This window comes from Harpegnathos saltator, unplaced genomic scaffold (genome assembly GCF_003227715.2).
Source record: "Harpegnathos saltator strain DR-91 unplaced genomic scaffold, Hsal_v8.6 scaffold694, whole genome shotgun sequence".
Lineage (NCBI taxonomy): Eukaryota > Metazoa > Arthropoda > Insecta > Hymenoptera > Formicidae > Harpegnathos > Harpegnathos saltator.
Window position 1 is genome coordinate 621249 of NW_020230531.1, and position 26980 is coordinate 648228.

Here is a 26980-nt window from a genome sequence, read left to right on the forward strand (position 1 = left end):
AGTCGATTCCAAATTGAAGGGGTAATCGTCTAATAAATTTTTCTCATCAATTTTTTCCGCGCGCATACACACGCGTTTAGCGTGTTCATATGTAATATGAGAGTTCCCGATGAAATCCGCAAATGCTAGTACCGCCAATCATCGATAAGTGTGAGAAACTTTTAAACAATATGACTGGTAGAATCATATATATTCATACGAATTATCAGTGTTTAATTACGTGCGTGATTAATAATATTATAATTATTTATTATTTGAGTTATATATTAAATTATTATAACGTTGTTGGTATTAATTTCTGTCCACCGAGTGGTAACATTGTGAGCGTGCGCCATTTATATTTAAAAGACCGATATTTAATTATTTATAAGCTTTCTGTCGCTGAATGAGAAAAAAATGCTGAGCACGCACCGATACGATCGGTGCCGCAGCAGCTACTTTTACATATTTCTAATTTATGCGGTGGCTTCATAAATTGCGCAATTCCTTTCGCGTAATTTTGCCGCGTAATCATGATTTATACTCCGCACACACAGACACACATACAGGTAGACGCACGTACACCGACACGCTGCAGCACACACAACCCTAGGAACAAAGCCGCCATCACGTTAAAGTCATTAATATCACTTTACCCTTTCATTGCCGCTGCGAGATCGTACGGCGCCGGAAAATGATAAATTCCACGTCTCAGGATACTACTCGTGGCCTGGATACCGGTAACTGTCTGTCGTTTCACGTCGATCCTTCCGCTCGACGCGGTAACTCGATCTCTTTCGGTGCATCAATCCGAGAGAGAGAGAGAGAGAGAGAGAGAGAGAGAGAGAGAGAGAGAGAGAGAGAAGGCAAGCAAAAGGTGAGCACCACGCGGCGAATGCGCTTACGAAAATCGATGATGACCGACGACGGGAAGTTCATCGCGTCCGCTTTTGTGGTCGGCTCATTACGACCGGATGATCTTAATTGTTCTAGTCTCGATCTCCGCAAGAAAAATGACTTTCCACCCGAGGATTAAAATCCATGAATTCTCGGCAAGTTTTATTCTCAGCGCACTGCAGAGATTCGTGTCTGGGTTGAGTCGGGCGGGTACGATTAGTGTAGGGTATATTTTTATGTGAAATTTAGCGAAATGAGGTGTTTTTTCAAAACTGTGACTCATGTTTAAATTAAATCCTTAGATTAAATTTTCATTAGTTTCATAGCCGAAATTGGTAAAACAAATGTTACAATTAGGTCATTGTTTTTACTGTTTTTACTGTAAAATCGAATTTGCTTCAGTTGTAAAAATAAAAAAGCGCAGATAGGAATGTATTAGTCTAGTAAACGAGTCTGACGTGAAAAGAATATCGACTACGCTGCAATATGTGACACCGAAAATTCACCACTGATACCGAAGAACTCGTTCCGCAATCGACACAAAATAGAACGACTCTTCCCTCCCCCCCTCTCTCTCTCTCTCTCTCTCTCTCTCTTTATCTCTATCTAACCCTTCCTCTCGTCGACCTGATTATTAGAAGAGCCCTAATTGTCGGGAGCTTTTAACCCGACGGAGTGATAATTAATTTTGTACATTCGAGGAACCTCGATTACTTGTTCCGAACAATACGAGTCGAACTGGACACTCAAAAATCGCCGAATATACCAGCAAATAAAAGAGAACTAACAAATGGATATAAATGACGATCAAATTGGAATTTAACGAATGTATTTCCATCGCTACTCTCCTCCTAACTACTCTTTTTCTCTTTCTCTCTCTTTTCCTTTCTTTTCTCCCCTTTCCTCTTTCTCTCTCTCTCTCTCTCTCTCTCTCTCTCTCTCTCTATTTTATCAATCTCTTCCCTCGGCTGATATCTGTGACGGCGCAAGATTTATGTACATATTTTTCCGCGTTAGACCCGCCCGTTTTTACAATTTAAATTTGTTCCTCCTATTTTCGGGCATAGCTGCTTATTTGAGTATATGTGTATCGCTAGCTTGAATTTCTACACGGACTGTTCTTACCACATTGCGTCACGCTGTCCTCAATGTTCATTTATACGCGCTAGATACACACGTTCAAGAAAAAAAAAATAATCTATCTGACGGTTGTGACGAAACTGTAGACGATATTTTCTCTTCGCTCGATGATAAAGGAGATATCGGATTCGCGTTACATATTACAATTACCGAGTAATTTCGACTCGTTTAAATAAAGCGCTCAAACGTTGTATAATTTCCTAGCTATTTAAAAAACAGTCCGGAAACGGGATTACCAAATCCAAAATCCAACGGTTGTCCCTCTTTATCTCCGAACCTTCAAGATATTTCCTCATAGCCGAGAGACAAGAGAGAGAGCCGCCTTTAAGGAGATTTATCAGTCACAACGAGAAAAGTGGGCATTAGCCGGGCATTAAGAGCGCAAATAAGAGCGCCATGTTTAGTACGACGAAGTACCCGGCAGCGAGTAAATTGTCTACATTTTTCAAGCGTTTCCCTGATATTTGCTCAGCGCGTTTGCGTTTTATCCGTCTAGAGAGACAAACGCGGATATACCGTGGCACCGCCGTTCGTTCGTTCGTTCGTTCGCTCGTTCGCTCACATTTAATTCCGGAGAAATTAAAGTGAATTAAGAAATTAAAGTAGATCAATGAATTAAAGCAAATGAGATTTAAAGCGAAATTGAAGATGACGAGTTTTCAACAGAATATATACATATATATATATATACACACACACACACACACACATTTATACACACAACGAAGAGAGCAGAACACGAGAGACTCACCGATGGTCGTTATCACAGTGAGGGAATACAAAAAGGCGCCTGCGAAAGTCCACTTATTTTCCTCCACACCGTCGTATCCATTTTTTATGGCCAACACCACCTTCTTCTGGTAACTCTCAAGAATATCCCGCACCTTTGCCTTCCACAGCTTCTCCGAGAACACATTCTCCTGCGCGCGAGACAACACATCAACATTATCAGAATACGATGAAAGGGAAAGTTGCCATCAAAGGAGTGTACAAAAGCCCGACGCGAGAGTGTTCAGTTTTTCACTAAGCGTTACATCGATCGTTTCACATACGCGTGCGACACGAAGAGAAATTAATAATTAATCAATTAATTAACTCTTCGCACGCTCTCTCTCTCTCTCTCTCTCTCTCGTTGGCAAGTTCTAGACGGCTGTCATATCCCTCTTTTCCATTACGAATCCAAGAGGTTTCTTCGGTGAAATTTTCGAGAAATGTTCGCGAGCGCTCCGAAAGTCGGGGTCAAGATACGCTGAGAAATTGTCCCATCGGGCCAGACGGACACATTCCGAAAGTCACGCAAAACAATGACGGACAAGTATGAGTGGAAGAAATTTGATCCTTTACCTTGGAGGTCAGCTCCCAAAGGGTGACGGCCGTCAAGTTTCTCAGTCGGATGACATCGTCTGCGGCGTCCGGACTGGTCTTGCCCTCGATGTGGGTGAACAGGAAGGCACCGGCTATAGTGTAGCCGACCACGAGGCACACGATGCCGACGTTGCTGAAGAGGAAGGCTATCAGGGCTCTGGTCCAGTCAGCGATCCTCTCAGCCCAAGGCTTTCGCCTGCGTTTCCGCCGTCTTCCGCTCCGGCTGCGATAACTTCCACGCTGCCAGCTCCGGCTGGCCGACGAACGGGACGGTTTGTCCGTCTCCATCGGCGACGACACTCCTCAGGACGTCACCGATTCGACTCGGTCAGCTCGTGCCGACTCGCGGACATCGCTTCCGACTCGCCGAGCACGACGAGAGCTGTCCTTTTCGCGTCGACCACGTGAATCGGCTCAACCGAGGCCTTTGATCTTCGCAGTCGGATGATAGCTTACAACGTGCCGGCGGACCACGTGCTCACCGCGGGAATACACATACACATTGTCGCGTGAAAAGCGAAGTCGAAAAATCAGCCCCCGCGTCGCGCGTCATCTCCCGATGCTCGGAAAAGAGATCTTCGACAGGCCGCTCAGCTCTCGCCGAGTTGGCAGCCGAATAAATGATCTCGCCGAGAGTATTCCCGTTTGCTTTATTTTGTAGATGGATATAGACGGATGAAAGCTTTTTCCGGAGCAAGCTTTCTAAATACGTTATATACGATAATACTGAAAAATCATGATAAATGTTTAAACATTTATCTGTTACGAGATTCTCCCAGCCACTGAATTAAGAGTTTCGATTCGCCGTGCCACGAGGTGTGATTAATCATCAGTAATTAGTCATCGTAACTCGAATGTTTGTTCCCGCGACTGGCTTCAACATTAAAATATCGTATCCGTCGTCGCGCAGCGCGCGACGCGACACACAAATACGATGCATAATCACGGGGAAATGCATTTTTCACTGTACATCAAGCGCACACACGGTATCTGTGTGTGTCGATTAAGGCTTGTTCAAGTCGTATTTTGAAACCCGATGGCCTAGAAAAGCGATCGGTTATCGCGACGACGTTATTACGAAAGTAATACGGCGGCCGATGCGAATATAACGGATCGATGAGGAGGAGAAGGGCGGAAAACGAGAGAGAGAGAGAGAGAGAGAGAGAGAGAGAGAGAGAGAGAGAGAGAGAGAGAGAGAGAGAGAGAGGAGAGTAAAAAAGGAACGCAAGGAAAGATATAAGAAGATCGTGGGGCTCTTGTGTGCGAGCACTGACCGGGACTAATAGAAAATTACGTCGGGCGAATTTAATGGAAAACGTCTTATCGCCGGACTCTTCTGCCTCCGCGAGCGTGCACCGCGTCGCGACGCACGTAGCGTCGTCGCTCGTCGCGTTTACCGGAGTCTGCTATCGACTCCGTCATGGTCTGCGGGGAATCGAAAACACGAAGCTGCCGTGGTAGGGATGAGCCACTTGGCCGCTTAACAAAATCTATTGTGAAACTGTTTACGATCCCACGAAAAATGATCGACGATTTCCCCGAAGTCTCAGCGATGCCGGGTGAATCCGACTTTAATTAAACTCTCCGCCTCGTTTTCTCTCCCTCTTTCCCTCCCCTGCCCCCTCTCTCTCTCTCTCTCTCTCTCTCTCTCTCTCGATATTCCCTTTATTCCTAAGATTTTCATTTTTTCACCCAGAGCCAGAGTATAAAATGCGAGATTGCAATTTTGTTTTTTAAATCGCCCCGAAACTATCACGAAATTTCCACGCTCGTCTTAGCTCGGTGCGACGTGCTTTTTACCCAAACATCGCGCTCCACGTCAATAACGTTCCGCGAAATACCCCGCGAATATGTGATAGAATTGATCGCTACGTCAGATGTTTCTCGACGGGAGATGTATTTCAGTCCGGTCGCATTTGACCAGATGACCGTAAAGTAGAGTACAAAGAATCGAGGAGCTCATCGTACCTGCTCAAGCTGACTGGAGCAATGCTCTGCGAGCATTGTCCTTAGGAATTATTTACATTGAGAACCTTCTCGATCGTCGCCTCGATAGAAAAATCGATCGAGGCGTCGGTAAGTCGGTGGGTCGTCGACGATGACGTTTCCCGACGTAGGAGGTAATGACGCGCGGCCGATGATACGTACGCGAGAAGAATCGGCTCCCAATCCGTCCATCCTTTGTATCTTCGCGCACTCTGCGATCCCCGGATCCCCATTGAGCCGAGATCGCCGCGTTTATGCCCGTTCCGCGAGCTATAGTTAGCCGCGTACGACGTGTGTCTATGCGGTTAATACACCAGACGGACGATTACGAAGAGCAGCCACCACGTGTTGAGGAGGAGGAGAAGAAGGGGCAGGAGGAGAAGGAGAAGGTGAAGTCGCGCTTACAGCTTTCGCTACCGTTTTTTCTTGTAAATCATTTTCCACGAGTCTCATTGGGATCCCACGCCGATCGCGACGACACCGCGCCTCGATTTCCGGGAATTAACGTATGCCTGTGCGATCGTTGTGCAAGCGTTAATTATCCGGCTGACCGGCTGCCGTATCCGATTGTCCGATTGCCCGTCGGCGATCTCGCGTTACATCGCGTCGTCGTCGCGTACTTGCGCGTAATTAATTTCCGAACGAGTGGCTACCAGGCTTACGCGAGTCCGAACGTACGCGCGTACACTCGCGAACGATCTGTCGCCGACAATTTAAGCTTTCTTTTTTTCCGGCAGGTAGCAGCGACGCGCGATCGCGAATCGAGCCGCCTAATTGCCAACGTGCGAACGTGCGGAAAACGACCCGCCTCGACGAGGCTCCCCCGTAAACTGATTTCGCGGCACCCCGCGCACGACACACTATCCCGAAATAGCGCGTCGCTGAAAATAACCGGGTTCAAGTCGCTTGAGAGCCTGGTGGTCGCGCCGACGTGGGACACCCGGTAGACAGACGCAGCCGCGACTGTCTGCGGGACGAGAGCGCCGGTCGATTTTCTTACAGCGCGCGGACGAATGAGATGATACTGATACGTGACAAGTTCGAGATTCAGGTTGAGAGCGGACTTTTGATCGACGGACGCGCATCTTCGGAGTAAATACTTCCACCTCTCATCATCGACGTCGATTGAAACTTTTGTCTCTTTTTGTCTCGCGAACAATTTGTGTTTGAAAGCAACGCGAAAGAGCGGGTTATTCGACAATGCTCCTTGATCAGAGTCCATCGATGAGACTCCGTGGGAGAAAATATTCAACTCCCGTGGAGAATAATTTCGTTCTGTGGAGAAAGTCAGTTCGAGCGTCGCGTCGCGTCGAGTCGAGTCGCGTCGCGTCGCGTCGCCTCTGAACGGCTTTAAAATTTATGAAATGCAGATTTCGCGCGCCCGGGTGGTTCGTTCGCATAATGGGCGCGAACGGAAGTTCTTAGCGGCTATTATTTCTCCTTCGAGTGGGCTTTATCGCGCGATTATCGAGTCGTTGAAGCCGGAGCCGTTAACGGGACGCCACCGCCGCCACCATCGCCGTCGCCGACGCCGACGCCGCCGCCGCCGCCGCCGCCGCCGCCGCCGCCGCCGCCGCCGCCGCCGCCGCCGCCGCCGTCGAGGCGATTAACGTCCTGGCGATTTAAGCGACGAAATGCGGCTGCGAACGCAGCGGGAGAACGTATATGTCGCTTGTACGTGTGAGAACGTTCGTATATATGTGCATGGGTGCGTGTATGTATGCGGGCTGCAAAGAGGGATGAAAGGGATTTGCATAGGAAGCGTGAATTTTGCATCCGGCAAGTGCGTCCGGGAAAATATTGTAAGAACAATCTCCCGCGCGGAAAGTAGTAAGCCGCGCGAAAACGTCGCGTCCGTCTTCTTCTTCTTCTCTCTCTCTCTCTCTCTCTCTCTCTCTCTCTCTCTCTCTCTCTCTCTCTCTCTCTCTCTCTCTCTCTCTCTCTCTCTCTCTCTCTCTCTCTCTCTCTTTCTGTGAGATAATTATATTCTCGCGTGGCGCGCGCGCACGTGTGTCCAAGGAAATTTAAGGGACTACTGTAAAACCGAGGATATTTCTCGAAAATCCCTCATGTCTTTCAGATTTTCTCAGCATACCCTATTCCGCTCGCGGAGAGAATAATTATATCCTTCTTGCTTTTATTATCAACTTTCGTTCTTCTTCTTTGAGAGAGAAGAATGTGAAGACAAGCGCTATCTCCCCTGATCTATTGAATATTTATCTTTAAGGAGAATACAGCACACATACACATGCGGAGAATTACGGTTTTACGAAAGATTTATGTATATAAATATGACATATTTCGTAAATGATATAACAAGTGTTCCATCGCCTACAAACCTAATTGCACTTTATATATATATATATATATATAGAGTTATATCTAATGTACTTGCCGTGTCTAATGACTAAGACGTAAGACTTGCCGCGAACAAGTACGCTAGACGAAACCTGAAGAGGAGATATTCAAAATGCAAATGTCGGCTAAATATTAAAGTCACCGCTATGCGTATGCAAATTTAATTGCGTTTTGCAATTATTCTCTCATTCATTTTATAGAATCTAATTTTCAGATGTATGTATACATCAGATATTGTACGGCAATATTACGCAGCAGTATTTTCCGTAAGTCCGTAGGGCACGCTGAATGCATTTCTCGCTTCGTCATTGTTTCATCGGTATATTAATTAAACGTAAGCCTGCATTTCGATATCATCAAAGAACGAGATTTACGGTGACGTAAAAAATGAAAAAAATCTCCTAGTCATATTCCCTCCCGCCCCCCTCGCGTGAGGAATTCAAATAATGTATTATACTCGAAGATCGATGAAAAGACTCGAGTTCTTCGTGCTGAAAATTGGACCATAGCAGCCGCTGAAATGCTAAAATCGTCAGTTGTTTTCGAACGAGCTTACGATGATTATTCAACGAATATCCGTCTTAATAAGCATACGATAACTGTTAATTTTCTCGGCGGGATTTATCTAACGCTCTCATCCCCGCTTTCACGTTGCCGGCCACGCGATAATACGGTAAAATTAAGATTGAAATTATCTGTTTCGCACGTTCGCTCGTTCGTGCATTCCGATTTGTCGTCGCGTAGCAGCTCGCGCGACGAAGAAACAAACGGGAGGGGGGCGCCCGAAACGTATCGCTCGATCGGGAATTCGATTTGCGCGAGCTTAGGTCTGCTTACAGCCGCATCGCGAGACTGACTTATACGTGAACGTGGATGAGACGTGAACGAAGAATTCCCGCGCGAGATCACGCGCGACAACGATGGATGACGCGGCGTGTCGTCCCGCCGATCTCGTCGAATGTCGCGGCTGAAAAGCGCGGGATCAGAGCTCGGGCTCGTTTTCATAGACCTCCTCCTCATACTCGGCGTCGTATTCGTCGTAGTCCTCGGCTTCCTCCTCGTCGTCGGTCTCTTTGATGATACCCAGCCTCTTCGCGACGCTCTTCACGTTGTTGATGACCTCCTCTTGCACCAGATTAAAGCTCATTGCCAGCAAAGCAATTCCAAATAGCAGGTAGAGGGAACAAAGGGCGATGCCCTTGTGCGCGTCCAGCTTGTACGCCGGCACAAAGTCGCCGAAACCTTCAAAAAAAGAGGGAAGAAGAAAAATGGAGAAGAGCCTGGAAATGTCGCGCGAGCTTTGCGTTAACGTTATTTGCAATACGAACGCGGTCCGACAATGGTCGACGGGCGAATAACCGCCGGCGAATCTGTGAAGAGCCGCAAAAGTGTCGCGTGAACGTTGCATGTTGTTAAGCAGAAAATATCAGCGAGACCGATTTTTCAGTGGAAAATCTGAAACTCAGGCTTTGTGGCTTCAAGTATAAACGACGCGGGTTTGAAATGCGGGGTTGAAAAATAGCGCACGAAACCGTTTGGAAGCTGGAAGAAAGTCTTATTTGTTCGACGACGTGTCGAGCGAGATGAATGTAACGAAAAACACCGGTCGGTTCGCACACAATGTTTCGCGCGGACAGCAACAAGAAGAAGGTGGTCACGAACCGATGGTGGTCAGCGTGATGAAGCAGAAGTAAGCAGAGTCGAGGAACGGCCACTTCTCCCATTCGCTGAAGAGGTAGGCACCGCCGAATATGTAGCTGACGACCAGGAAGACGCACAGCCAGATGGGAACGGGCTTGGTGGGCTGTTTCTCCTGATCATCCGCGGCAGCGTAGTACTCGTTATCGAAATCGATATCGTCCGCGTAAACTTGCCGAAGCACGGCGAATCCCATCGGTGACATAATCCTCGGCGATGGCCCGCGCTTATAAGAACGCGCTGGGGACGTTATTTAACGATCAGAGAGCAGCGGGTTTATCGATCGACCAGTTTAACACGTTTAACACGTTCGCTACAACCGCTGTATGAGTGCGTATGCTCGGTATTCTCTCGAGGTGGGAGGTCGGACGTTGCGTACACATCTCAATTAACTTTTCCAATACATCTTCTTGATTTCTCAATTAAAATGTACGCGACGTATTGTATGTAATATTAATATCTTAAAAAGATGCGATCTCTCTCCGCGCAGCGCGAGAATCTGCAGAGAAACTAAGACTGTGTGTGTGTGTGTGTGTGTGTGTGTGTGGTATGTAGCGAACGGATCAAGAGCTGTGTGAATATACACAGAGCACATTATATCTTCCTGTGAGATTTTAAATGCAATTTCAAAGGAATTTTCTCGATAAGGTAATACTAAATATATATGATACGACTTATGCTGGAAATCTGGATTGGGAATGTGTTTCATATGTTCATAGGTTCTAGAGAGACTTAATTTGCAGGAATGATTCAGTTCTCAGCCTAGAGTGTTACTTTTCCGTCTCCTTCCGGATTCTCCGGGAAATTCAGATTTTTGCACAAATTTGATCTCACAAGTTTGGATCTCAGCGTGTTTGTACGACTCGCTCACCGACGGAGTAATTGCTCCTCGTGCGTCTAGATTTGGTGGATTGCGACCTTCCCATATGCTCCATTTCTAAATAAACCGGAGCAGGTCGCAGCCCTGATGCCAAGCCCGTTCTCTGACTGTTCGTCGTGGTTCCTTCCACGGAGAGGCATCTCCTCGGCAAGGGTCTAGGACTGAGGGAAGTTTGCTTTTCGGCGTTATCCGGCTCGTCAGTCGTTCCGTTGCTTTGCGGCTTCTCCGAGTTCCCGACTGTAATGACATCGGTTTTGTTTAATTTCTTCCAGCACTTCGCAGAGTGAGGTCTGCTTCATCGTCGCATCACAGACGCCGCGGACATTTCTATCTGAATCCTGAGCTAATAACAGCATCAACGGGGATAGCTGCTTACACGAGGTCAAAGAGATTCCGAAACCCAGAGAGCGAACTTTCTTCGCAACGCTGAATAACCGACGCTGAACAAAAAAGTGTCACTTTCGTCGTGTATCGAGGAGCGCAAATGTCCGATCATTCGAAAAGACGGCTATTTTCGCAGAAGTTGATTTTGGAGCCACAGACGCAACAGCTGCTTTCTTTCTTTCTCAAGTGAATTTACTCTCGGGCGAAGCGCGAGTTTTTTACTGTGAAGCCTGGTGAAGCCTAACATATTCGCGCTATTGACTCGTTAATAATGACTCGTTCGTCCTGAGAGACTAAAGACGGCTCCGGATCGAGAGGGTCCGGAAAAGATAAGCATCCGTCATCTTCGTCGCGAGTTATTTATGACGCGAACCCGTGCATCTTCATCTCTTCTTAGAATTAGACAGAGTAATAGACAGAGTAATACCGTGCTACAGTTTACCGATACTCGCCTCTATTTCGAGGCGGCGGCGGCGGCTGCGGCTGCTGCCACCTCAGCATCTCGTCCTCCAGGTCGTCCAGCGCGTATCTGTTGCAGAGGACCTGCGAGCGGTCCGTCTCGCTCGGGCCCATCAGCAATTTTCTGTCCAACGACTGCGTCGTCATCCTGGGACTGGCTGTGCGCGATAATACGAAAGTGACGCAACGCGACCGGCCGAAAATTCAGCTGATCGATGAGAGACGATAACGAGCGCAATTTAACGCGCGGCGCGATCGATGTGCGCGCTTGAATTAATTAATTAATATCGAGCCGACGGTTTATATAGGCGCCTGAACTGCGCCAGACCGGTGCGTTGTCCAACGGTGCGTTGTCTTTGTCTTTGTACCACGCGCGTTATGCGTACCGACACATTGTTTACTAACTCTTTGAAATTATGCAAATGAAATTATACGAAATGCAAATATGAAGATCGAAATTAAATTAAATAGAGATAACTATTTATATGTGGTTTATGCCGGCTTATTTTTGGAGATTAACGCCGACAACCGCACAATATCATCTCTCAACCACGAAATTGGGTCGTTCAGGAAGCGTAATTGTCCGCGAGTGAATCGAAGATACGCGCGTGTATTTGTTCGCGAAACTGTTTAAATTTACTTTTTTTCCGATAAAACTGGGAGCGCATCGATCGACCACGACTCGTGAAAAATGCGAGTGTATTTATCATACTCTTATTTCATAAATCATACTTATATCGTAATCGCTCTTACTTGAATAAATTATATTCAATGTACTCTTGTGGATCGGATACGCAGCTTTACACCGTGTACTATCATTTTGTTTTTCTCATTTTGTGTCACAACTGCATTATCGCGCAATTGAGCGATTATTGAGCAACGACCCGCGATGGCTCCCATCTTTATCGGGAAAAATGAGGCCAAATCATTATTTCGCAAGTACGAGTGTACGAGCGGGCGAGGTAAAGTTTGCGATGCACTTCTTGTGAGAATTACTAAAAGAACAAACGCATGCTCTCGCACCGAATGCGTGAGGAAACTCGGATCGAGGAGGAGTGCTGCAATCTTTAATCAGCCAACTGTATGTACGCGATTTGCGGTCGGTTGTTGCCCGTTCCTTTCTGCTTGTTTACTAATTTCGCGAGTGACTCCCCCGCATTCGAACTTCTCGGCAGTGGAACGACCGATACCGCCAAGTGATACCTCTTACGCTCCTCGGGGTGGCCAGCGGAACGTCCGTCGAATAACGCGGCATAGTGGCCGCTCTTTCTTCCGTTGGGTGATTCGTAGGAAGCGCGTCAGCACCCGGTGCCCTCAACTCACTTCCTTCGAACCGTCGAGGCATGTACCTGCAGCGTTTGTTGCGCACATTTCATCCTGATTTCCTTTGCTGTTGTGCACTGTGTGCACCTTCGTTAATGACGATACTATTCAGCTGTTATCCGAATTAATGCTCAATATCATTAGCACAATATTAATATCGCACTAATATTATTAAGCTCGTTAATTTGGATAGTAAATCAATGTTATCATATTAATATAGGTAATATTATACCAATAGGACTTTATAAACACGCTAATCATTCTAATATGTTAATCTATAAATATACAGATATCTAAATATACATATATTATGTACACGTCGGCCTACGTTTCCTGTCGCGTCGTTTAATTTCGGACAACGCCTGATTATAACCGGAAGCGACGTTTATGCGTCGAATATGCATCCGCCCGGCGATAAAGCTCTCGATTCGTTTCCCCTGTTGAATCGGATAATCGAATCAAGAGTGCGGATATCGTCTCACCTGCAATCGGTGTCGGAGTACGAGGACTTGGTCATACTCTCGGAAAGCCCCAAGGCCGAGTCCGCTGATCGTTGACTCACTCTGATGGATCGGCGGAACGCGCCTTTGCTCGAGCCATATCGCCTTGTGAAGTACAAACGTCCGTGTCACTATGCAATCGCGTACGGCACTTTAAATTCGTCGGCTCAACAGACCCGTTCTATTCACCCGAATAATCCGAGGGTTCAAGGATGCCTCGGCGGAGGGCGACATGATCTCGTTTATCTTCTCGGGACGGACTCGGCACTTTGTCGCACTTTTTTACTATCTGCTATCTCGCGCGGCCAAGTGACGATATACGCGTATAATTTAAGATTCGGACGAGATGTCTGTCGTTATTGATATTCTCATCGGTAAAATCGGTAAAATTGTAGTCGCGACGTAAAGTCCGTCCCGGAAAGTGTAATCAGTTTAATTGAAATCGTGACGAGAGACGCGCGTATTCTTACTCGAGTCTTATTACAGACAACGTTTTCGCGACGCGACGCAATGCGTCTAGAAATGATCGTTAGAACTTGTGTGACTTTTGTGTGGAATTTGACTTGGATCCATTTTCTCGACATTGATTGTCTGTTGCGCGTGTTATGCGTAGTTTTACGCAACGATTAAACATTCTCGTAATTTTTCCATTACACACGTGAGATTACCCTGGTTGACGAACGGAGTAGGATCTGACGAAGGTATTACGGCTTCGTCGTTTTTTCGGCGGTTTTGTACATATGTAGCAGCACACTTTCCAATACAGAAACCTGGAAACAGCGCGCACCAATTTAGACAAATTATTTTATTCTATTTTATTTATCTCTCTTTCGTTTTATAGCCCGAACGACGAAACTACTAAACTACTAAACGTCGTGCACGCGCGCGCGCGCGCGCGCGCACGTACGAACCGCGATCCTACGTTTTTTTCTTTTTTTATTTTTTTCATTCTCCAAATCCATCACGAGATTCGGCCGAACGTGATTAAAGCTCGCGGGAAGGATCGTACCTAAAACTCGACGCCATCACGTCTCCGATATTCGACAGGCAGAGCAACATGAGCGGAATGCCTAAGATAGCGTAAAATATAGTCACCACTTTGCCGTTCTTCGTTTTCGGCGCGATGTGGCCGTAACCTAAAAAAATCGTAAAACAAAGAAGGGATTAGATTCACCCAGGGAATTTGTGCTGTTGCACCATCTTGTCGCTATTTTTATTTTTTGCTACTATGTTTTTCGAGTTTTGCACAATTCCACGATATATTCCGTGTCGTGTTCCACGATGCTCGACAACACCGAAAAACTCGCAAATTCTGAGTTATTGCTTCATACACAGAGAATATTTGATTCGCTAAATAAAAAAAAATACAAACAGGAGATTTATGCACGCAGACAAAATGGCGTACAATGAAAAATCGCTATCTGACAATATAGCGAGCAAACAATCGCCCTCCCTTTTGTGTGAATGAACTCGATCGACAATAGCGCGTGCACTCGAAGCCGGGCTTAATCGCCACCTTAAAGTCTGGAATTAGAAGAAACGAGTCAACGAGGTCGTTCGGGCCTTTAGCCGCTCTCGTCGCGGCCTTGAAACTCCTCTTCGAGGCCTTGGACGCTCTCGTAATTTCGTGTATGAGTCTGGGTCAAGGTCGCCAAGATTTCTGAATTCAATAATGCCTAAGAACATCACGCGGTTGCACAATACTCCCGTTACGTTGCGATGTAATCGCTGTGTTTCCTGTCGATAGAGACTTTGCGCAACTCTAATCTCTCGGATCACTGAATATGTTTCAGATATATTTTTTTCCTTTATCATTAACGGTCGAATATAATAAAATAGAACAATCATGAAGAATCCTAATAATTCGGGAAATGTGAATTATGAAGAATGTGTAATAAAAATGAAAATAAAAATTTCATAATGAAAAGTATCAAATATCAGAATCCCGGTGCTACATTGAAATATTTGAGATCAGAATATTTAATATTCTTCTACTTGAAAACGCGGTCCGCGCTCGGAAAAATACGTTCGCTCAATAGTAACGTAGTCGAATTTGCAACGATAAATTATCCAGAATAGGTCAATATCGTCCGCTTTCTTGAATTTAAATTACTCGAACAATCCCGATTATACAAATCTCAAGAAATATCATTCGAATTGCCGTAGTAAAACGCCCAAATATTTGAATATTTTAATAAATCCCGGCCTCTCCCTTTTCGTCTCTCTCACTTTTTCTCTTTCTCTCTCTCTCTCTCTCTCTCTCTCTCTCTCTCTCTCTCTCTTTCTCTCTATTCCAGGAGAATTTACTTTACGACCTTCGCGCAAGGATAGTCGAATAATACGCCATTTCCAGGACGAAACGCGATCAAGCCAATCGATACTTTTTTTTTATGTCACAAAGTTACTCGTCGGAGGAAGTTGCCTGACGCGAGAAAACGGGTCAAAGTGCACCCATAACAAGTCCCTTTCGCCTCTATCGAAAGGGCGGATTTATCCGCGCTCGAGAGAGACGACTCGTGATACGCAGCAGCGGATGCGAGAGGCGGCGATCCAATTTCATAAATTCGCCCGGAAAAAGCCACTTATTACGGCGATCTCGCGGAGCAACGAGCGACAAGGGTGACCCGAATCGTCTTTAGAGTGATCGAACTCGCGAAGAGACCACGGCGCGATAAAGGATTTTCGTGCGCGCTCGCGCGACGCGTCGAAGAGCGCCGTATTTCTCTGCATATTCGCTCGCACGGCGGGACGATAAGTATTTAGGTAGATAGGTATCGTTAAGCGATTTCGTTTAAGCGCATAAACGTCGTCGATGTTTATAACGCGTAACCTTTTCTACCGCAGAAGAGGGATTTTCCTCGGATACGGTATAAATTTCAGACCACGGTAGCGCGGCACTATGCATTATGCAGCTGCATGTGCAGCCTGCAGGAGGGAGGAAAGAAAGCAAGCAGGCAGACAGGCAGGCGGCTGGGCACGTGGAGAGAGAAAGGCAGAGAACGAGAGAGAGAGAGAGGGGAGGGGAGGGGAAAAAGAGACTGAGAAAAGGGAGAAACGTATGAGGCAAAAAGCCGGTTTTCTCATAGCGAATACATGAATTTCCTGGATATTCCAAGATGTCGAAAAGGCATCGTGATCTATTCGCGTTGCGAGATCTCTCTCTCTCTCTCTCCTCTCTCTCTCTCTCTCTCTCTCACCTTTATTCCTCTTTTTTTAATCTATAGCACGCGCGGAGGCGGGCTGGAGGACGAGAGCTGTAACGCTTTTATTCCGACTAGAAGAGACCGAGTGAGAGAAAGAGAAAAAGAGAAAGAGAGAGCGAGATGAGAACTAGGTCGCGTAGTCGATGGCAGGAAATTATTTGAAAAGGGAGAAAATACAGGGAGAAGTCGCCTGTCGCGAGAACGCGAGAGCCTGTCGAAGAAATGAATTTTCGCCCCCCGTCTAAGGATAAGCGCACGCGTTCGGCTGCCGCCTCGAACCCGAGAAATTTCGATCTTATCGATGGGCTAATTTTTTCACGCGGTTACGGACCGGAAGTAAATCCGAGACCGCGAGGGTAGAGACGGATCGACATCCCCCGTTCGAACGTGTAACATCAATTTCCTGCTTGATGTGGACTTGTTGGAAGTTGACGTGCTGCGAGAACGTAAGCGTCACGTCTCGCGGCACGTTGAATTCGATAAGGATAACCGTTAAATTATTAATGCCGTGATGAAACCGCGTGTTTTAATAATCGATTGATTGCCGGAAAATGAAGAATGAGAAAAATGATGCTTATTTCGATGTGCGTGTGTACTGATAGTTTCGTAGAGTGGAGAATTATAAACGATTTTCAGGCTCTTCAAGCTCTTGAAAGGAATAAATCGCTAATACAATCTTGCTCTTTGATTAACTTCGACTAGATTCTACCGCGCGTAACAGGACTTTCAATTAAAATTTTATTACCAAGGTCTTTAATATCGAAGATTAAAAATTTCCGTCGTTAGAGGAGTACGTCGTTGCCGGAACTACGTCGTAAAGAAACTATCGTTAAAATTTCAATCGGCTTTCGTTGCACTTTCATACTTTTCTTCATGAACGATTTATCAAAGTAACGTGGAATAGATAATGTTGCTCGTAGAAATTCTCATCGTTCCAAACATTTCCGGTTGACCGGTTTGACGGAGGATGACATTTGTCTGAGATCTGTCACCGATAGATCGGAAGCGATAAAGTTGGTCCGAATAAAATTCGACGCGCACTTTGCACTTGTAAAAATAATATCACGCTTTTCGCGATTAAGTTGACCCCGCTCGGTTTACCGCGGTTATCATATATATATATTTTTTTTTCCGCGGTGGAACCGTTACATAGGCGAGTGCGGTAAAAGGACAAACGGCCAAAGCGCCGCACGGGTCGTCCTTCTTTTATCGTATTTACGGCAGCAGGAAATTACTTAAAAAAGATTACACGCCCCAGGAAATTAGTTGAAAAGCGCGGCGAAAGGGCGTCCCTTCCGGCCTATCCGCGAAATGAATTTTTGCGGATACGAACGACAAGCTTCCTGCAGCCTTAGAGAGAGAGAGAGAGAGAGAGAGAGAGAGAGGGAAGAAGATGAAGTAAGCGGCGCAGATCCGATTTCATCAATTCGCGCCGAAGGGTTACAAAACTCGATTAGATTTTGTTTCGCGGACGCTTACTTAAAGGAAGCCCAATAGAGGAGGAAAGGCGAGGTCGACTGAAAAATCGCTCGTAACGAGATCCTCGTTTTTTTCTCAGTTTTCTGTCGGGTCACCGACAATTCACCCCTCGAAGCCACATAAATTATGCAATCTGAATTTCCTTCTCTCTCGTTATGATTTTCTGTCGAGCTTCAAATAATTCGTCGTATTTATCCTCTCCGACGTCTCCTCTTTCAACTCTTCCGTCTTCTCTTTCCTCTTTCTTCTTCCAAAAGCTGTGGGTGTGAGTCGTTCGTCCGTCTGGACGAAATTGCGACACTTGGACACGTCGCCGAGAATGTCGATCGGGCATTTGCCTTGCACGGCTGGTTATGTTGCAATACGCAGTGACGTTCTCCGCGAAGAAGCAGACAGCCATTGAGCCTCCTCGATCAAGTCGAACTTATCTCGCGGCGTGATCGCTCAGGAGGAAGCTCGCTTAACCAAGTTGAACTTTCCATTAAGTTTCGCGAGTTGGCCGCGGGACCGGTTAGCGACAGTTCGAATTTGATTTTTCCTTATTATTACAGCCCCAAGTATCCGCGACAGTTTGCAGCTTTTGTTCGGAGCTGTTACGCTGCGAAAGGTGCGCGCGACAGCTCGTTGTTTTATTCGGCGCCACTTTGCCTGCCGGATAAAATTCCGTTGCTTAAACCCCCCCCCCCCCGCTTAATCTCCCGTTTAATCTCATAATGAAAAGATGTCATTCCAGAAACGAATTTCAAAGCGAGCACGGAATAAAAAGCATTTCGCGTTCGTCTCGTCCGACGCGTCCGTCCAGGCTTACCTTGATAATCTGGTGGCAGACCATGTATTCGAGTCGAGCTGCGTACGACAGAAATTCGTGATATTTTCGCGACGTTCCCCGTCTAGTTCCGTCTCTATTCGCTGCCGTTTCATTTTTCGTCCGGTGACTGAACATCGCGCGATCACCCTACATGATCCGCGTTCGATCGAGCGGGACCGCTCCAGCCGAAAAGCGTTTCTCTGTCCTCTGTCCTCTCTATTAATCGCAAATATCTGGCGAAATTGCGAGAGCCAAGCGACGAGCCAGTTTCGTCATCCGTCGTTCAACGTCCGCGATAACGCGGCTGATTTTTGCGGAATAATAAATCGCGTACGCGACGAACACGACGCGGAACGCGTGCTACGTGCGACGTACGACGCGGATTCGCTCTCAGGAAGATTGGCGGGCAAATGTGGCTTAATGAAGGATGTATTTTTCAAGAGTGAAGGCTGAAAATCCCTAATGGCGGTAATTTCCCGCGGAGCGGGACCGAGTCGCGCGGGAATTAACGTTGCGCCATGTATCTTGATTTTGCTTTAAGAAGGAGGTCAAAAGAGCGCGCGCGCCGCGCCGCGCCGTCAGCCAGCCAGCCAGCCAGTCAACCTGCTTCCCTACCTCGTCGAAGAACCGGGTTTTCCCAGGTCGAAGGACGGGCGCTCGAAGGAGCGGAACCGGCCTTAAGACCCGACTAGATCCACCCACGTAACCGCGTAATAACGTTACGCTTGTAAACCGACGGGCGCGCGCAATGTAATCTCGACGTGAATGCACATGTAAATCCGACGTATCTGCGTATGCATCATGTGTGTTAATAACTTTTATAGAAGCTGTCGTCGCGTTTCGCCGGTGAAATTGATCCTTTTTTTGTGTGTTTTTTTAATGTGATCTGACAAAATTACTCGTCGCTTTTACGCTTTCAACATTTCTTCATGCCCTCTACATTACTTTACGCGCGTAAAAATGGAAGTAATACGCCCAGACGAGGAGGGAGGGGGGGGAAGGGGGGAAGGTGGAAGTGAAAAGTATTCATTCGGAGGAAGGGACACGACGTTCCTTTATAACGCGCATACTTTATGACGCCTCTAAACCGAGCGAAATCACAGCTATCATGAGATGGTCTAAAGAAAAAGAAAAAAGATGGCATCTCTTCACCGTCCCGATTCTTCTCATTTTTCTCTACGAAAACTCGCGGCTCGCTGATACCCGCTATTTGCGTTCCCTCGACTCGGGATTCGCCGGTGGGACAATTATTTTAGAAAATGTGCATCTCTCTCTCTCTCTCTCTCTCTCGCTCTCGGTTCTGCAGCCGCGTTTTCAGGGTTCGCGTGAAGGCAAACAAAGAATAGCCGGCGCGTCAAACAGTCCATTGATCGTGGATGATTATCGTCCAAAAAGACCTCGAAGTGTAGCGGTGCGTTCACCTTCTCGCGATGCATATATAAAGGCACGATTCACTTTCACTCTCGTTTAGTCGGCTTCGGCTATTATACGCGCCCGAACGCGCGTCTTCCTTTTCGGGCAAGAGACGGACCGAGACGCGCATCGCGCCGAGAATCTCGAATCTGTCGCGCGACAGTAAAGATGCGAGCAGCCCTTTTCGTCTTTTGCGTTGCGCTCGCAACGGTGTCCGGTGAGAACGACAAACCTTGGTCCTGGGGCGACGACGATAAGCAGAAGACGAGCAAGGCTGGAGTTGCCGAGGCCAGGTGCGCTATTAATCAGTCCGCGGATCAATCTGTCGGATACGTAACGTTGAAAGTATTTATAATTGTACGTGATTAGAAACCAAACAAATACGCACACCGAGAGAAAGGAATGGTTGAATTAATGTGACAGTGAACTAACTGAATAGAATGTAATTCGCGATATAATTTCCGTCATTTCGTCGTATGTATATACGACTCTATCTGTAGGTATCAAGTATACGAGCCTGATTTCGATGGCGTGGACGAGGCGGGCTTTAGACCGCAAAATCCAGGCCCTTACGGTCCCAACAGCCGGCCGTTGGTGCCGTCGTATCCAGGCAACAACGGTGTGCTCGTTGGTCCCGGAGGACCAACCGGAATAGTCGGCAGGTAAACCGTTTCCGTTTGCAGCGGTCTCTGATAATATTGATGAAACGCCGAAAAAGACGAGCAGAAAAGAAGAGCCGAGTGCTGATCGAGTCGCGGCAAACACGAGGGACATTAAACACGCGCGATTAGCTGTGTGATGACGACATGCGAAGAAGCGACTGAAACTTTTTCACGTATGCAAAGAGTGCGACGTGAGGGAAATATTTGTATATACGAGTATTCCCCCGCGCACGTGATCGTTAATCGACTCAACCGCATCGACCCACTTTCCGCAATTGCCGAGGCGCTCTTTAAAAATTGCGAGCCGCCTCGACGACCGTTTTAGATTTTCATCGGTCAGCGCCCGTGTCGAATCGCGTTTTTCAAACGGGTTCATTGATCTCGGAAAAAGTGGGATTTTCCACACGCGGCGTGTTTCGCCGGGGGGTTATTATATATTAAACTTCCAATGATCCGATTAAAATATATGGCGCTATCTCCTCACAGGAAAGCCGCTTAATTTATAGATATTCTGCACATTTAATTATGCGCGAGAGGCGTCACCGGGTCATACACAATATTTTATGAGAAACGGTTCGCTCGTGCTGGACACACGCTAGTTTATCGGTCTATAGTATACATATTCCTCATAAACCGAGTCGGATTCGCATACGAATTTCCTACTAAAAAAGAAAAAGTTTACCGTTTATACTTCTCTTATAAATATATCTTTCCTAAAAGTATCGCGTATCATATTCCAGTTGCGCGTCTCTCTCTCTCTCTCTCTCTCTCTCTCTCTCTTCTCTTTTACGATTAACCTTTGTTTTCTAATGAGATTTTTCTCCTCCTTCAATGTGTTGCGCTGCTTCGACAGTGATCACTAATATTCGCGAGGCAGACAAAATGTTCAAATACATTAATGTTATCGTTTCAGGCCGCCACGTCTCAACGGACCGAATGGACACGACGGTATCCTGGATTCGGTGCCGCCATGGATCCGAGGGGATCCTCGTTATCGCGATCTCGATACTTGCAAGTGTAGATACAGCTTCAATTGCCCGTCGCCCGGCTTGAAATTCGTACGTTTACACAATCGAGAGTTCGTCGCGAGCACGCGAGGCGTACCGAAACCGCCGACGATTTTAACGCATCCTCGTGATATTTCAGGGTCACTGCTCGAGGGATAAGAAGTACTGCTGCTTCAACAGCAGAAAATTTCCAGGATTGTTAGGAAGTCATCACCCATATTATCCCGTAACAGAAAATATGTTCTTATAATGCAAAACTTTATACGCGAACATTAATATGTATTTTCAGAAATTTCACAGGAGCGCAAAATAACGAGAGAGAGAGAGAGAGAGAGAGAGAGAGAGAGAGGAAGAAAACATTTTTAAATAGAATATTGCAAAATTCCTCAAGGAGAAATATTTCGAGAGCAAATTAAAGTTGATATTCTGCTGCGATATATAAATATTTAATTTATAATAATTAATGTTTAATTGATGACGAATATTTAATTTGCCTGTGCTTAGCGAATCTATTCAGATAATATATATTAAAGATTTTCTCGGATCTCCGTTCTCTCTTACGCGATACGATATATATTTTTCGTTGGCGTTTCTCTCATGTACCTCCTACTGAGCAAACAATAATTTTCAGGGCGCACCGCACAAGTACGGGCCGACGACGAATTATTACGGCAATCGAGGACCGTACGGTAATCCATATGGTGGCTACCGACATCCGTCTTTCGGTGACTATTACTCGAGGCCCTACGATGGCAGTTACGGTCACCGTAATGAGTTCGAGTCGTTACGGCCATATGGCTACGACGCGGATCCCGACGATTATGAGATCTACGGGAGGTCGTTGGGTAAGAATCAAACGCAAGCGAGCGAGAATCCGAGGACGGACGAGGAGAAATGACTGTAAATAAAAAAATCTCGTCTCGATCGAATCGTTTCTCGATCTGCCGTTAAGCTCGAGCGGTCGTTTCGGTCTCGGTGGAGATGCCAAAGATACCACAGGAATATATAGATGTACACGTACACGTACATGTACGTCGAGTGATCGTACGCGATGTACAATTAGATGAGACACGACTCGAACACGAACTGTAATCGCGTCAATAATTAATTCGAATGAAATAATACCGATGCTTCGTCTCAAGCATGAATTTGTAAAATGCGCACGTTGTTCTTCCTTGAGAAGGAGATGTAACCTTACCTAACGGCGCCTCGCGATAATAAATTATAGCAAAGATAACGTTGAGACGTATATAATGTATGTAATGTAAAACACGTTTCTCTTACGAATATTTCTATAATTTCGATCGATTGTACACCACTTTCTACATATTCACTCTTTTGCCTTGTTTCTCAAAAAAGCAAAAGATAATAAGTCATCCCGTTAAATAAATGCGAACGAAGCAAGAAACAAATGAATAATGCTTAGCGAACAATTGATTTCTTTCACACATACACGCGCGCGCGCGTACCGTTTCATGTAATAAATAAAATTTCTCGTGAGTTTGCGTTATTAGTATCTTCGCGCGTTCTCTGTGTATTACTTTGACGATGCCTCCGGCATCGACTCACCGATCGTCGTGATGACGATGATAGAGTAGAATAGAGCGCCAGCGAACGTCCATTGAATATTATTCACCTCCTCGCTGCCGTCCCATCCTTCCTTCGTCATTTTCTTCAAGAGTTCCTCCTCGAACTGCTGCATTGCGTATTATCGCACGAACAAATAGCGTGCTCTCAGATTGAGTCAGATTTAAAACGAGAAAGGGACATTTTGCATTTCGCGTGTTCTCATCGCTATCAAACGCGGCCTGTAAATACGACCCGGAGGGGTTGCATTCTACGGAAATCTAGTTGATGAGACTCAGAGAGAGAGAGAGAAAGAGAAAGAGCAAGAGAAACACAAAGTTCATACCTTCAACTGGCTCAACGCTCGGTCCGTCCAGTTTTCGCGAATCAACACGTCGAAATCCTTCGTGATTTCCCATAGTTTCTCCGAGACGTTACCCCGTATATCCTTGATGCTCAACTTCACCTGCGAAAAATGTAACGATGCATTTACTCGATGTCGCGTCGCTCGGCGCCAGCCAATAATTCACGAGCACCGGCACGAGCGCGGAATATTCGATGCGGGTGAAACTATTTGTCCGCACCCTTTTTGCTCTCGGGGCCGAATTAATTTCTGTTCGGAGCAAATTTCATGTTAGTTTGCGGAATACGAATGGCGGAATATGCGTATGGTGTACACGAGAGATATTAACTTATCGGTAACGTAGCGGGGTAAACACAATGCGGACAGATAGATTCATACTCTGTGACACTCCGGGAGAGATGAAACGTTAGATATAAAATTGAATTCAAAGATAAATTCATGCCTGACATGAGAATGTCTGATTCGTCGAATATTTCTAAAAACGAAAAGAATTATCGCGTACAGCACAACGATCACGCGATTGCTGCAAAATTTCTCACGGAAAAGATTGAACGGATTGAAATCCAACAGATAATTCATCGAGATCGAATGGCTTTCAAAGTTCGTCGAGATGAAATTTCCAGACAATTCAATGAGGTATTAATGGGGCACAAATGAATTAAGGGCCAACGAAATTTCGCATCGTTCGCGATTTACCTGTATCTCGTGCTTCGCCTCGAGTAATTCGAAGGCGTACCCGCCGATTACACAATAAGCAACAACCAAGGAGATGAGCGTCACGTGGGAGAATACGCATCTGCTGAATTTCCACAGCAGCCGGAGGAATCTGATGCATCTCGACGGTTTCTCCACTTCCATCGGGTCGAACAACTCCGTTCGCGTACGCGGCATTCTCTACTTTTCTCCTTCACAGAAATCGCGGCTGTCCTCTTATTACATTCTCTCATCTACGCAACGAGCGCGATATACCGCGCTTCAGCCTCGTCAGTTAGCTTCGATTGCTGATAATTAGATTTCCTGCGCCATAATTCTGTCCAATTAACTTGTTTTGACGTGGAACTGTCGAATTCAATATTTCGATCGAAAATCTCTTTATGCGATAAACTTTGTGAAGCGAAATTGCAGGGATTAATTGATTTATTTCGGGATTTGGAGAACGAAGGATTTGTGGTTCCACGAAAATATGTGGACGTGGGAATGTGTATGAAACATAAAATTGATAAAAACCACTAAAAATATATAGATCCGAGCATTCGTCTGTACGACCGCGAGAGCGCTCCCAAAAACTGAGGATTTATAAAAGCGATTATTTTTTTTTGGAAACCACATCTGTATAGATACGAATATTCGCGAGACAGGAATCGTACGTATTAAATATCAATAGATTCAGATAAGTGAAATCTGTGAGATTTATCGCGAGTAGCGAGCCAGTATGTGGCAAGTTAATGTCCATCGCGACTTTACGATGTATGAAAAGGTTCACCATCAAATTGGAGAACTTGAATAATTTGTCCATCTATCGGTGAATTCATATCAGTCACAACGTAATATTGAATAGCTATGCCGTAAATGAAAAACCTGCGTACGTGCCACGACTGTGGTATCGGATCGTTACGTCACGCAACAATATATCACAAACGATTAAATAAAAAAAAAACTATATACAAAGATATTTGACTTTTATCTCACGTGTTTTTGTAATATTTCACGGGTCTCTTAAACATAAAATTTCCGAATCCTATCAATCGCGCCACGTAGAAAACATGTTACACGAAATCATAAAGTCATTAACGCGATCGTTAACAAAGGCAAAGCAGCAAAGTAATGTTACAATGAAGCCAATATCACCAATGTTTCCGCGCATCTCTGAATAAAGCGATTTGCAGATAAATTGCAACAGTATGCGATCTCTCGTCGCCGCGAGACAGGATCGATACTATCGCTGATCGAGCAGTCTGTTTTCTCGTATTCACTCGAATCGCTCGCCTTCGTTTTCACGGACGATTCGACTTAATACGATACGTTTTCGCCGGTGTTTATCCACTTTGCCAGTAGCCGTCGGCGTCAATCGATATTGAATCGGCACCACCGAGCTCCGCTTTGTCGTGCCGTGCACGATAATGCACGTTATCATTGACGCTCGTCCGTTCGCTTCGCTTTATCGGCAAATTCATTATATCGGAACGCAGCTACAAATTACTCCACGAACTGGATACGGAAAGAACAGAATTGCACCTCGGGGATTTCTTTCGCGTAAGCACAGCACGCTGTGTTATTTATCGAAATGGTGGTCGATCTGTAAAAGCGAGGAGCAACGGCTTCGAGGTCACCAAAGTTCGACGATTTTCGAGGCTGTCAGTTATTCCTGATGCAAAAGTCATCATCCAACAATCCAACATCCACTCATAGAGGAAACATCGGCGAAATGAGAATAGAGAATGACGCCGCGGGAATCTCACGCGCGCGTGTTTCTCGTGCGCGAGGAGGTCTTGACACACAATTATATCACAAGTCGAGTGAGAAATAACTTTCAACGGCAAAATCGGCAAATATCGATTTTGTCGGGAAAGCAGGAAGGGTTGATAACCCTGTCGGTTTGTACAGTTGGAAACGTTGAAACGCACAGGTTATTATTAACTATGTGCGTGAATATCGAATTTAAACTTGACCGTAAGATATATTCCACAAATACTGGAATCCAATTGCCAGAAAACGCGAGAAGAAAGGAAGAGAGACAAAAGTGAGTTACTGGTGACTCCGGAACTGCGAGAAATTCAACATCAACAACGCACAAACGACGACTGTTTCGAGACGGCGCGGCGGTGCGTGCTCGAAGCCAGATCGGAGAGCGCAGCCGACATCCGCGCGGAAATGAATTCCGATTGAGATTCGCCGCTGGCGTTGGTCGGATTCTTCGGATTCCTCTCGATAATCCCTCAAAGGCTCGACGGACCCCTCAGAATCGCGCGAATCTCGCGTTCACACTCGCGAACAACTATCCGTGACTTTCGGATCTCGCCATCAACGACGCTCTCGTCGAGCGTGATCCCCGCGTGATCCTCGACACGAAACTAAGGCAGAAACGTGGATGGAACGCACGGCTGTGAGTTACATCCACTAGAGGCGGTCGTTCCAAATTTATCCCAGCGTCGAGATTTCGAGTTCGGAAAGCGAGAAGAGCGTGCGTGAGAGAGAGAGAGAGAGAGAGAGAGAGAGAGAGAGAGAGAGAGAGAGCGAGCGAGCGAGCGAGCGAGCGAGAGAGAGAGAGGAAAGAGAGAGAGAGAGAGAGAGAGAGAGAGAGAGAGAGAGAGAGAGAGAGAGAGAGAGAGAGCGAGAGCAAACAGGAGGAAGAGAGAGAGAGAGAGAGAGGAGAAGGCAAAGTATACGCGCGCAAGTTCCATCTACGAGCGGAGACAACGCGGCGCGCCGCGTTTAAATTCTCTCGCTAGCTATCGATAGCTTCGAGATTATCGCTCTCGGAAATTAACGCGCGGGAACACATGCGTGCG

The 26980-nt window shown here is 46.3% G+C and overlaps 3 protein-coding genes across 6 annotated transcripts in view; 1 reads left to right on the plus strand and 2 right to left on the minus strand.

The window, feature by feature from the left end:
- Positions 1 to 4555, minus strand: part of LOC105190780 (potassium channel subfamily K member 18) — a 52469-nt gene extending 47914 nt beyond the window's left edge. The window contains exons 1-2 of the mRNA XM_011153702.3: positions 3361 to 4555; positions 2768 to 2936 (exon numbers count right to left, since the gene is read on the minus strand). Of these exons, the coding sequence (XP_011152004.1) occupies positions 2768 to 2936; positions 3361 to 3669 (478 nt within the window). The 5' untranslated portion in view covers positions 3670 to 4555. The remainder of the gene's footprint in view (positions 1 to 2767; positions 2937 to 3360) is intronic.
- A 2791-nt stretch (positions 4556 to 7346) lies between these two features.
- On the minus strand, positions 7347 to 26560 carry galene (potassium two pore domain channel subfamily K member galene). 4 transcript variants are annotated; one of them, XM_025305362.1, is made up of 12 exons: positions 26221 to 26560; positions 24168 to 24376; positions 23454 to 23573; positions 23111 to 23237; positions 13979 to 14105; positions 13638 to 13739; positions 12952 to 13074; positions 12350 to 12495; positions 11140 to 11304; positions 10295 to 10540; positions 9388 to 9663; positions 8708 to 8967 (listed from the first exon to the last, which is right to left on the minus strand). In XM_025305362.1, exons 2-12 carry the CDS (start codon positions 24360 to 24362, stop codon positions 8708 to 8710), a joined length of 1887 nt encoding a protein of 628 aa, XP_025161147.1. In that variant the 5' UTR covers positions 24363 to 24376; positions 26221 to 26560. The 4 variants fall into 4 exon arrangements, with proteins under 4 accessions (XP_011152069.1, XP_025161148.1, XP_025161147.1 ...); XM_025305361.1 differs by having other exon boundaries at positions 24168 to 24530; XM_011153767.2 differs by having other exon boundaries at positions 7347 to 8967; positions 24168 to 26560.
- LOC105190779 (uncharacterized) lies at positions 19916 to 23068 on the plus strand. The gene is made up of 5 exons (XM_011153701.2): positions 19916 to 20165; positions 20373 to 20534; positions 21448 to 21592; positions 21681 to 21767; positions 22173 to 23068. The coding sequence occupies exons 1-5, from the start codon at positions 20041 to 20043 to the stop codon at positions 22437 to 22439; spliced, it is 786 nt and encodes a 261-aa protein (XP_011152003.1). The 5' UTR covers positions 19916 to 20040; the 3' UTR covers positions 22440 to 23068.
- Positions 26561 to 26980: the final 420 nt, after the last annotated feature.

Coding starts and splice junctions, on each gene's coding strand:
- LOC105190779 (XM_011153701.2), top strand. CDS start 20,041: ATGCGAGCAGCCCTTTTCGTCTTTTGCGTTGCGCTCGCAACGGTGTCC. Junction 20,535..21,447: donor CCAACCGGAATAGTCGGCAG/GTAAACCGTTTC, acceptor TTATCGTTTCAG/GCCGCCACGTCTCAACGGAC. Junction 21,768..22,172: donor GTCATCACCCATATTATCCC/GTAACAGAAAAT, acceptor AATAATTTTCAG/GGCGCACCGCACAAGTACGG.
- galene (XM_011153767.2), bottom strand. CDS start 24,362: ATGCCGCGTACGCGAACGGAGTTGTTCGACCCGATGGAAGTGGAGAAA. Junction 13,075..13,637: donor TACTCCGTTCGTCAACCAGG/GTAATCTCACGT, acceptor GTACTTCACAAG/GCGATATGGCTCGAGCAAAG. Junction 9,664..10,294: donor GAGGAGCAATTACTCCGTCG/GTGAGCGAGTCG, acceptor TAACGTCCCCAG/CGCGTTCTTATAAGCGCGGG.